Source organism: Trachinotus anak, unplaced genomic scaffold, assembly GCF_046630095.1.
Source record: "Trachinotus anak isolate AG129_WGS33_773 ecotype Australia unplaced genomic scaffold, CSIRO_AGI_Tana_v1 ptg000016l, whole genome shotgun sequence".
Classification (NCBI taxonomy): Eukaryota; Metazoa; Chordata; class Actinopteri; order Carangiformes; family Carangidae; genus Trachinotus; species Trachinotus anak.
The window spans coordinates 5400810-5413557 of record NW_027273867.1 but is presented as its reverse complement, the minus strand read 5'-3'; the positions used below and the strand labels follow the sequence as shown (position 1 = coordinate 5413557).

General features: G+C 38.9%; 1 protein-coding gene across 4 annotated transcripts in view; it reads right to left on the bottom strand.

The window, feature by feature from the left end:
* Nucleotides 1-12748, bottom strand: part of trappc9 (trafficking protein particle complex subunit 9) — a 218848-nt gene that overhangs the window by 95997 nt on the left and 110103 nt on the right. For all 4 annotated transcript variants that reach the window (XM_071499579.1, XM_071499580.1, XM_071499581.1 and 1 more), the window contains one exon: nucleotides 3490-3600. In XM_071499579.1, the coding sequence (XP_071355680.1) occupies nucleotides 3490-3600 (111 nt within the window). The remainder of the gene's footprint in view (nucleotides 1-3489; nucleotides 3601-12748) is intronic.

The window sequence follows — 12748 nt, the reverse complement described above, 5'->3', positions numbered from 1 at the left end:
CTGACCACTACTGACCGCTAACTTCTTATGTATAACATTGACTTTACGATTGTATCAATGAGAGACGGGTAAATTGAATCTTGGGTATTTGGGGAATTATATCCCAGTGACTGACAGCCTGACTTAACAGAGATGAAGAAAATACACTGAAACTATGACTCATGATAGAAACACAGCCGAATTCCCGATGAAGCTGTTCTCATTTACGTGTTTTTCCCTTTCAGCTGTCAGACAATGGAACAAGTATGAAATACTTATTAAGACATTAAGACAACTTCCAAGACATTCGCAGGGTAATACGGGCAACCCTCTTCTACGGAAAGTAGGTAAGGTTTGTCCAAAAAGTCGCTAATTACCTTTTTGAAAAAAAAAAAAAAAGAAAACACACTAATATGGGCTGAAGTCTGTAAACCTGGTGAAAAGGGTGTGAAGTTGGCATCGCTGCCTGTAAATGTGCCCCTGATTACATAATAGAAACTGTTTGCACCAAATAATTTTGAAAGAGCAACAGCAAAGGGGGGAAACTCCAATGCTCAGGTAAAAGAGTACAAGCACCTCAAAACTAAAGTAGAGTACTTGAGTAACTGTACATAGTTACATTCCACCACTGTCCCTGGATTGTTTCTACAACTTAAGGGTTTTAAAATCACATCAATGACTGAAAGCTCCACGATCTTATCTATTACTACGTATGTTACATGTTCGTATTCACGTAACTTTTGATCGTACTTACAGTCTGACAACGTCCAACATTGTGCTTGTGTTCCGCAGACAGAGCAGTGGGTGGTAAATAGATAACCAGCATGGGACATGAGATCAAAATCTCTTTTAAGAGGCTCCTGAAAATGGCTAAATGGCAGCACAGTTGGGCTTTTCCCTGGCAGACATTAATTTATTCTCTGGTATTCATACACTTAACGAGCACAGCAAAGAGAGCAGGGCAGAGATAGGAGCATGGTGGACTTAACCAGCAGTCATTAAGCAGTGATTCCACTATGTGTATGATAGCACAGATATTAAATAAAAGCCTGACCTGGCTGCACAGTGTGTACAGCTGGAACATAATTTAAAAAATTAAAAAATAAGACCTCAGTATGTTCCAGGAGCACAGGCAGGGGTGTTGTGTAAGGCAATTTGAAACCGTAGCTAGTCCAGCTACAAGCTAGTCTGCATTGGAAGTAGTTAATCTAAAGCAATGCCACACCTTTGTTGGGATAAAGGTAAATGTTAAAAAGATTTTTGACTACTTTTTTTTCCCTATTTGAACCACAAGTAGAGAAGTGTCAAAATCAGTGAATTGACACAGTGATGTGAATTACACTAAAATATCTGCATCATCAGCCGCCACAAGTTACGAACACTTACACTTCCTGTGGTAAAATTATAAACACTCATGTACTTTAAGTTATTCGATTTGTTGTTCTTGTGAAATACATTTGTTTAGTTTCACAATAGGTAGATTTTCATTCAAATATAGAGCAAAATTTAAAATTTTAAGAAAATTGGCAAAAGTAAATACTTAAATAATAGGAGTTGGTTTGTCAAGATGAGCAGCTGGTTGCACTATTTTCCTAGTCTGTGCCATTGAACGGTTGCTGAAGAAGAGACCACAGTCAAACCTCAAAAGAGAAAAATGTGGCATTTCTATTTGTTTCATGTTTTGATTTAAGAAACGTTAAAATCTCCTCATTGCTCCTCACAGACGTGTTTTCATCTGCCGCTGTTTTTCATCTTTTCAGTGGATGTTAAAGTCAGACGAAACCCACCTAATGATAAAACCATTGCACCCAGCTTTTCCATTAAACACAGGGTAAATCAAACAGTATCTCTGATGCAGCTGTTTTTTAGAGACTTCTGAAGTTATCGTTCTTGTGGACAAGAAAAGTTACAGAATCCTGGAACAATAAGCTTGTTGATCTTAACAGCTCATGTCTGCAATGGAAAGATTATCTGGAGTGAGCTGAGTGATGAGCGGTTTGGCTCTGTTTGAAAAGATCCCTTTCCACCCTCTAATTCCCTTCAAATAATAACATTCCACCCCTGTGGAGAAAGGCCTATGAGTCACTGGTGGTGTACCTCTGCTCATGGCTGAGGATGCACTGGAGAGACGCGCTGACAGGAATCATAATTTGCCAATTTCCAGTGAAAAGGCAAACTGAGCGAGAGAGAGAGAGGGGGGGGGGGGGGGAGTGATGTATGTGCACGTGTGCAGGTATGTAGGTGGAAAATAGGAGAGAATAAAAAGAAGAACTTGGTATCGGTTAGGGCAAAACGATGTGCATAAAAAAATCGTGTTGTGATTATTCTGACAGAAATTTACCACAATTGTAGAGGGAATGATCGTTTAATGATCGTTAGAAAAAAGTATAAAAATAATAATAATGTGATTTCTGCTGGGGTCTGTACCAAATATGCACGTTCCCTTAAATGTGGAGAATATCATCTGCAGGCTGTGGCATCTCTGTAGCAACACGATGATTCATTTATGGTTCATTGTGACACGTTTGACCTTCATCAAAAAATTGCAGCTCCTGTGATTTGCATATTGCACTTGGCCATGTTGTGATCTTGATAATATTTTGATTCATTAATTGATTGATGTACTCAGCCCTAGTATTGGCCTATATAAACTTAGGTTTTATTTTGTTTGTACAAAGAATAACACGGTGAAAAAGCACCACAATGAAAACCCTGACTAATAAAATTCTTTGAGGTGACTTGGCAGCTTCGTAAGGAACAGTGAGGAAGGGTTATTGCAGCTTTTATAGACTGATACCTGAGAAACTGCAAAGGAAAAAAAACATAATTGGAGGAAACAGCTGACTGTGTTATACCACAGTTGACTACACTTATACTAGAGCAGCCTCCGGTGTCTTAACAAAGTACAGTGGGTCAGTTCTTGACAGCTTTTGTACCCATACTCCAAAGAAATGAAGAATGACAACTGAATTCTTTTATTAAAGTCTATTAAAAATATCTTGATCAGACCCAATCATGATTCCATAGATTCTCAAAACCTCTCCCATTCCACAATACGTCCAGAGATGATGCCCAAAAACATCAAGTGGACAAACCTACAAAGAATGAACCTTCAGGGTTAACGTTTGTGCGACATTTGCCCTGCACATGGAAATGTGTTGGGTGCCTGGAAGGTAGGACATCAATACATCAATTAAAAAGGGTTTTTTGGGGGGCAATAACAGTTAGTAAGATGACGTTTAGGTCATTGGTGAAAACATGAAATACCCTCAGTTTGTTGCTCTCATGTCCAAAGAAGGAGGAAGCGATGCTTGAACATTCACCAAATACAAAGAAATCACCATAATTTTGCTTAAAATAAATAAATAAATAAATACAGGGAGACAATAAACTGAACAACCTTGGGACACATTTTGTTTTGAGTCATCAGCATATGGGACATATATATATGGTTAGGACATGGAAGACTATATATACATGTGTATGTAGAAAGAGAAACTCTTCTCTCACCTCTGGCACTCGCTGGCATGGAGAACCAGGTCTTGGTTGTTCTTGGCGCTGACGGTGAGTTCGTGCTCTGTTGGGTTGAAGATGTCGAGCAGCAGGTAACACTGGCGGGTGCTGTGGACAGATACAGACACAATGAATGGCTATAGAACCAAATCAGAACATATAAGGCGGTGTTTCTGTTTGCAGTTTGCACACTAAACAAAGATTTCTCTATGCATTATACACAAACAGATACCAAAAAGTTCATAATTACTCCAGTCCTATAGGGTGACTCTGTCTTCTCTTATCTGTCTCCCCATATAACCTATGCATAATGACTTGTTTATGCGCAGTGTTTGTGGAGGTTATGCTTTATGCATGAGGTTACAGTTACTTTCTAAAAATACATAGCCACATACACGCAGCCAGCAAATGCATGAGATCAAGAGAAGACACGGTGTGAAGTACTCATCAGTCCTTGTCAAAACATCAAAGGTGGCAGTGCTTTCATCAGGCCCGCAGGCCTGGCTGGAGCAGGCCATCTCCACATCATCCCAGGCCTGCTTTTCTCATGCAGATCATAAAAGGGCCAATTTGTGATTTAGATCAAGACAGGAGAGATGATGCTGGATTTTCAAAGAGTTAATTTTAACCCCAAGTAGGTGGTTTTTTTTTCTGGTAATGATGGATGAAAGGAATGGATCTCTGAAAACAGAAACAGAACAGACTGTCCACTGGAGCCAGTGTGCTGTTACATTAATAGTTTCTGGAGGTGTACAGAAAGAATGTGGCTCTAAATATATACGTAAAGCCGGTATTAGACAGTTTACAGGGGCTGCATATAAATCCACGCACGCTGATAAAATATTACATAATCTAACACAGTGACTCTTATATAGTACAACTGCATCATTAGCTTTATGAAGCTCTTCAATGTTGGTTTCATTTCATGTTGACAACACTTTTTGTTAATTTTGCAGCCATGGTTTGTACTTTGTGGAATACTGGACTACATGATACCGGTGTTCATTATGTTGTCCAGAATAAACACATTTGAAAGAAATACCCTTTACAAATACATACGTAAATATGTGCATAAATGAGATGAAGTTAGGTAAAGTAAATAAAGGTAACATTAAACCAAATAAAATAAAGTGAGTGAGAATGAAGGGAAAACTTATTTTGTAAAAACACAAATAATAAATATACACCTATTTATGTGCATAAATAAAATAAAATAAAGTTACGTGAGACAGAGATAAGAGTGCTGTGACAACGTTTTTGAAGAAAGATTCATTAGAAATCACATATAAATACAAAGTAGATAAGTAGATTGTTGTATTTTATTTTATTTATTTTTAAATAATACATACTTATATTACTGTGTTTTATGTTTCAGGTGGTTTTTCACAATATATAAATATTATTATTGTTTTTTATGTTTCAGGAGTCTCTTTTCACACTTATGATTATCATTAATGAATGATATCATCCATCATGCACTGTCCACAATCTGCTGCTACTGTTGTATATTTTTTGTAAATATCTAATTGTATATATTATTATATTCTTATCTATTATTTATCTTTTTGTTATTATCTAAGTATTTGTTACTGACATTTGCAGTTTTTTCTCTCGCCCTGTCCACTTTGCTGCTGTAATACTGCAAATTTCCCCACTGTGGGACTAATGAAGGTGATCTTAATCTTAATTGTAGTTTATGTTTCAGTTATGAGCAAAGCTGCCACTAAACAGCAGTTACGTCACAGTTTTATTTGTCACATGCCAATGTACAATGTAAGCAAAGCTGTGAAATGAGGGTTGGACCTTGCAGCAGGGCAGACTGCAAAAATAAATAAATAATGAAAATGATCACATATGTGGGAAATATTGCCATATTTAATATTATGGAATATCAGCCTTCGTCTATATGAGATAAAAAGAAGAGAAGGGAAGTAGGGTGAAATTTAAATAGCCATAACATGACAAAAGCACAAGCAAAGTTACAGCGTCTCACAGGGCAAAAATATATTCCATATGACCGCTCTGAATAACATTGTTCCAGCTAATCCTACAATATTTATTATAGAAAAGACTCCAAAGCAATTACAGTAAGTTTCTAACTGCACAGACAGAAACAGTTGTAAAAACATGTTTTGTGCAAATTACATGCTGCCCATCACCCTATCTGCTCTCCAGATTACACTAAGCCCCCCCTCCCAGCTAGCTTCTTGCCTCTTAAATCCCAGGGTTAATAGATTGCCCAAGACCCTAATAAACTGCTGTGGCAATTAAAGGAGAATATTTTTAAAGGCCTACCAATGTTTCTTTAATTGTCTCGTTGTCTTTGTTGGCGGACGTGATTAACGGGCTGAGTGGGGCGAGGTACTGATTTATGGGACAGGGCGTTTAGCTGAGGTGATCAATCAGACGCAGTTAAGAAACAGGCTCATTGTTCATGTGCTAAGTACATAAGATAAAGTGAAGGAACAGAGCCAGGGATATAAGCACAAACGATGTGGATTTGCACTGTTTGATTTGAAGAGTTCAGAGTTAAAAGGCCACAGCATGAACCTGAAATGACACTTACAACAGTGGTGGACAACTTCGTTCAAGATCTGCTGCTGGGACTGCTGCAGAATGTCTGTCGACTAAAGCTGAAGATTATGCTTTTGAATCATTTTGATAAGTATTCTGCTGAGTTACTGCACAGGGCACCGAGATCTAAGCTAAATAAATAATTCAGAACCGCCAATAGCGTTTCAAACTATTTGTCTCCATTTCTGTCTGTGAATTTTTGAATTCCTCTCTAAGTGCAGAGTGAGGTGGTGAAGGAACAAAGTCATCCCCAGCGTTTCAAAGTTAACACATATCAAACCTGCTTTTTTGCTCAGAGTGCACAAAACAAATCATCCATCAATGAATTCTCAGTACTTTTGATTTATGTACATTTTATGAAGCCTAAAATAACTTTGGCTAGATGTGCTGCTTTTGTATAAACATGAGGTCCCCTGCAAGTTGTGAATGTGCATATGAGGTAGGGATTGTTTTCCAACCATTACAACATGTACCTGCAACACAGGAAGTGAAAGCTAATTTTCAGGAGACAGGAATGAACACAGAAGAAGACCTTTACTACACACCATTTCAGGTAGAGCTGGAGGTGTGCCGAAGGGGGGAAAAAGCGAGCTAATGAATGCCACTGTCTGTTTCTGAGAACTCTACCACACTAACAAATGAACCGTGATGTCAGCACGTTGCTGATTTGAAGAGGACCCTGTCAACACAAAACAGGCAAACACCACAGCTACGAAGGGCCATGGTCTGATCAAATCAATATATCTCAGTGTGGTGTGACACTGACTGGGCATTAGCTTGGACTGGTGCTGTGGCTATTGTAACGTAGTGGGCGGTAAAAATGGCACACACCATGGGAGGAGCTCAAAGATCAATGGAGCTGGGCCCACATCTTGGTCAGTTCTGCAAATCTGCAATCAATAAGTGCTGATTTCGCAGCCCTGCTCTGGCACAAAAACGTGACGTATTCCATGCACACAAAATGTAATGGCCTTAATTAGCCTGGTTGGATATAGAGGACTGCCAATGATGGGCTATTTTTGGCTACAGGAGTCAATGAGGGACAGTTGCCTTTTATGTCCACATTTAAAGGTGTAATAAAAAAGTGAAAATTAGCTAAAAACTAATTTGCTGGCTTGTCAGTATGTGCACTACGTCACATAATAAATTGAAATCAAATAATAAATAGTCACTGTCTAAAGGGCCAAAAACAAAAGATTTTCTCCTTTAACAATAGGTTTGGTTTTATCTACCCAAGTTTAAAGAAATGTGACTGAAATTTCTGCTTCCACTCGAGACAGTCAACAGGACACGATGTGAAAAGTTTTTATAGGGCCCATTACTCTGGTAGAAAGTGGTTCCAATGAAAACAGTTTACAACGACATCTATAAGTTGTAGGCAGCAGAGCAGTAGTTTTCCTTCATATAGGAGCTACAAGGTGTTAGAATTACCCACTAAGCTATAGATGATACACAGGATGCACTTCATAAAAACACTTCAGAGGATCAGTTCATTTCCCGCAGAAGAGCAATGCATTTGTCCAGGGCGACACAATGTTGAGCAAATGGGATTTTAACAGGTCCCTGTAAAGTATGGATCACTGGGTATTTCACACATCCAGGCTCTCTGTCACTTTCTTTTACAGATCTGTCACCTTACATATGGCCTAACCCCGGCAGAGGGTCCTCTGCGTGCCAGAAGAAGATGGCCATCATATTGTGCCATAAACATCACAGGAAACGAGGACGGTAAAGCAGAGCGGGGGGAAAAATATCCCCCTTGGAGAGGGAATTTCACTGGCATTCAGCCTTTACTGTGGAAATGGAAGGCCTAAATATTGTCGGTATGCTTTTATGTATTAGGGTCTGAGAAAAACCTTTAGATGTGTTGATTCCCTGGTGAAAAGTGCAGATGAGAAAGCAAGACTAAGGCAAAAAAAAGTAAGGTCGGGTATATAGCTGGAAAGAGGTACCGTAGGCAAAGGTATTAAAATATATCCTGAGGCAAAGGGAGCAACAGTGGTGGTAAGGGAGAGTCAAAGAGAGATGTAGAGTTAAATAATGAAAGAAGCAATGAGAGACACAATAGGAGGGAGGCAGTGGAAAAGAAATTGAGACTAATATGAAAAGGAAAAGACAGAGGAACGGAGAAACAGTGAGACAAAGAAAGGACAGTGGATTGCACAGCTGCATTAAACTGTAAGATGTATCTAACGTTTTGAATTAAAACAAGCTGGTGGCAGGTCAAAGGAGCAAGGTGAAGAGGCAGAAGGAGAAGAAATGAGAAAAAGTAAAGAGCAGATTAAAGCAAAGAAAGAGGCCTGTAATGACCTGTGATGAGAAAGTGTTGGGGTCTTAGTCAAACCAGCATTTTGAACGAAAACCAACTCACCTAAATTGAAACAAAATGATGTGTTGGTGGTTTGATGATTGACATAAATATGCACAGAATTTTTGCATTGACTTGGCACAATTTGTGTTTCTAACTTCAAACTGCAAAGTAGGTGAAGGTATAATGTTAGCTGTGTCGCCCCATCCAATGTCATTTAATCCTGCTCTGTTGAAGTACAATGTTAAAGCAAAGAAATGTGTCATGTTCTGCAGTCAACTGAAAGATGATAAAAGATGGTAAAAAAAAAAAAAAAAACATGACTAGGTATAAACCGAGTATATGGTTGGACCAAAAAATACCCACAAAAAATTAGTCCAGGGCAGAATTTCTTTCCCAGTCCGACCATGTGCCCTGTCCTTTCCTCATTCAGACACATGGGGGATAATCATAGACAACAAAACAACAGGTTAAATTCTGCTTTCAGCACCATGGATAGTGCCACTCAGCCATGTGTGCCAGAACACAATCTTCAATATTTAATAGAAATTAATCTCACAATGCAATAGAACAACATGCTGTCAACATAAAAATAAAGACACTATTGTCACAGGGGTGTGAACACTGGCAGTTAAAGTCCATTTCTGATTTTATTGTTGTTTGCACTATAAATTTTGTCCCAACCGGAGATAAAAATAATTCAGTGCGAGATAGAGAGGGGGGATAAAGTCCTGGTGCCTGTCATATAATGTGCACGCCAGCATAAAGTACATTTCACTGCTTTAATTTAATCAATTCAACAATATATTCATGGTATTGTTAATACTTTGTTGGTGCAATGGTGGTGTGAACCTTGGTCTTAGGGCTGTGCCTCTTGTTATGGGCAATCACACAGCTGCCATGGTTTCCCAGCTTATCTGGAGTTGCTGGGAAGTGGAGGTGCACTTCCAGTTCACTAAGCCTCGCCTCCATCACGGTAAACAAACTACATTTATTACATGAACCATTATCGCTAAAGGAGGCAGAGGAATAACTAAACATGAGGCACAAGGTGGGGGGGAGGGGCAGCATTGGCAACTGCTTAGCTAAAGAAGCTCATAAACAACAGACACGCTACAAACCTGAAATGAGGCAATATGCTTACTGCAGCACATCAGCACAGCAATAAAAGGGTTTCTGTCAACTGAAACACTAGAAGACTTTTAATTTGAAAAGTTTCAAAGAAGTGTTGACTTTGTATTAATGCAGAATGCAGTACCTTAAACAAAGCAAACAAGAGCAGATCACAATGGGGCATCATAATGAAATACAGGTATACGCCGTGATACATATCAAACACAGCTGAGGTGAGTAAAGGCCCTGGTCACTATCTGAGGAAATACAAATGGTTGAAAACTGTTGTGGACCTGCTGATGACGTAAAGAAACCGGTTAGCAAACCAGCTAGCTTGGCAGCTCTTACAGCTGGCTGGCACATGTTACCAGCTTGCTAGCAATGTTAGCTGTCAGCTCCCCAGGAAAAGCAGCTCAGCAACTAGCCACCGAGCATTCAGCAGCATCTATTTCACGGGGATGCGGTAATGAATTTCACTGGGTCAATTTCTTGTCTGACTGGGAACCAGTAGGCTCACTCAAAGAGAGTTTAAGGGAAAAGGAGAGAAGGGCAGAGTGACAAAGGGGTACAGAGAGTAACAAGCAGAAAGAGCAAGACAGACAGAAAGAAGTGTCACAGTGCGACTGAGTGAAGGAGGCAGCTCCATCTTTCTGAAACTGTGTTTTCCTGAGGTGCAGTAACTTTTTATTTGCCTGCACCTGTTGGATAGTTTATTGACCTGCCATGCTTTGCAGTTGCAGGAGAAGCACAGTAAGCAAAGTGTCACAGACAATCCAGCAGTGCACTGAAATTGTCGGGCACAGTTGAACTCACAGTGCACTCAAAACCACAAGCACACGAGTTCTGCACGGTAAAGACACAAGCACACAAACCTTCACAAATATCACAACAAATCTTCTTGTTTGTGTTTTGTTTTACTGTTTCACTTTCATCATAATTTCTTCAACCAGCAGACAAGTCAAATTGCACAGACAAAAAGTGTTCTGTTATGACAGATAAAGATATATTAATATCAGACTCTACCTGAATCTGTCTTGCACAGGAGGTGGCATGAATGAATGCCTCCCCCTTCAGATGATTAACACCCAATACAGCTATCTGAAGGAGGCAGCTATGTGTTCCATCTACAGTCACTAATTGGAGCGATGGGCATTGTCAACGCCTGATTATACACATCAGATCCACTGGCTACCTTGATTAAATCTTACATAACCACCACCAGCCTATTGATAAATGACAATACAAATGTCTGTGCTGTTGAAAACATTACCCTGGTATTCTGCACAGCAGTGCACTGCATGCAGGAGACTGTGACGTCCTTGAAGACATGAGACACTCAGATTCACGAAAAATAATTAAAACTTTCAATTAAAATAAAAACCTCACCTAGAACCACCTGTTCCCACATTTGTCAATACTGTCATTCAGAAAAAGGTCTGGTATACCAGAAAAACATCAGCAGTTTTAGCAGATGTCAACCTGCAATGTAGGTATGTAATGAAACACTTGATTATGAAATAGAATAACTGCTGTTTGAATCAGTGTGAATATAATAAAATAATAATAAAGTCAACAATTTGTGGACCCTAATGAGAACGATCAATTTATGCAACCTGTAAAAGACTTAATAAAGAAAAAAGAGACCATATGCACGGTGTATCTGCTTTCCTCTTGGGAGAAGTTTCCCTGTACGTCTCCACTCCGTTACCAAACCAGCAGTATGTTACAGGTGGGAGAGCAGTGCTTTTAAAGGGAATAAGAGGAGCCAGAGTGGAAAAAAGAAAATAAAATGAAAAAACTGAAAAAAGACTTGCAACTCAACTTGGACTTTAACAGCAATGACTCATGACATGAGCCTCTTGACTCGAAAATACTTGATACCTCACACCAAAATGTTACCATGATTTGTTCCCAGCAACAGAAACATAATTCCCCACATTCCCATTGGCCCCCTACCCCCCAGTGTTGTTGTTTCCCTCCCTGACTCCTCGATACTTTGATGTTCACCTGAAACAAGATGACACATCGGCTTCTAAATTAGATGACCACGTGCTGTAATGTGTGGTTTCAGATGGATTGTGATCCAGTTGGTGTTTCAAGCCTGAGCCCTAGACACAGTCAGTGCATTCAGGATTGATACAGGGCTGGCAAAACAGACTTAAAGATTTTCCGGTGTTTTATTTGAAGTGTTGATATCCATAAGAAGATATACTTAACAACAGGTTGGTGAGCTTGATTGGCTGACTGTTTTCTGAGTGATCCAATAAAAATATAGCAGCTTTCAGGTAAACACTCAGAGAAATCCCATCCTGAAAGCTTAGAGGGTGAGTCCAGGTGGAGAGTGCTGTGGACATAGGGAAAGGCAGTGACTACTTTGTTGTGACATCACAAAGTTATAGAAGGCTTGACGGCTGGTTTTAAGGCTCATTTTCTGAATACAGGCTGTGTGCATTTCTCTGTGGACTGAGGCTTTGATACTTTCACAGCATTAATATAGAACCTAGACCTGCTTTATAATCAAAAAACACATGGACATCTACGTTTAATATACGACCTTTCAACTTTACTTTACTTCAACTTTATACATTCAATAAACAATCTGAAATGTCTAATGTTAGCTTGCTATCTGTTATTGATGAATGGCCAGCAGTAGCCTAACATTACTGCAGCTCCTAAAAAAACTCTGATATATGTTAACATTACTGTAACCACACAGAGACAGAGTTGTTAATTACACACTGATAATGAAATTAATAAATTGTATTATAAAGAGTAGTTTCATCTGCAATTCATATACGGCTATAACCAATTGGTGAATGAAGTATTCAGATGCTTTACTTAAGTAAAAATACTACATTACAAGTAAAAGTCCTGCATTTAGTAAAAGGATGTCAGCATAAATCAGGAAAATTTACTTAAAGTGTTCAAAAGTAAAAGTACTCAAAGTAGAAAAATGTCTCTATCATACATTATATCACATATACTAACCAACTGTCCAAACCTGAAAATTATTAAAAATACAATAAATATTAAAGTTAATAAAAGGGAAAGCAGCAAACGGCAACAAACTTGTTTTAAATAAATAAAGATTTTAAAAAGCATTCATGATTTGTGAAAATTGTGACTTTCAAAACAATGACGTGGTCCCAACTGCGGTTGATGAAGTAGAAAATTGTGGTGACTATTTCACTTACAGTGGTGACATGAGTTGCGTGTAGATCTGTTTCATTTGCATACTCTGTTGCATGCTGCATTACATGG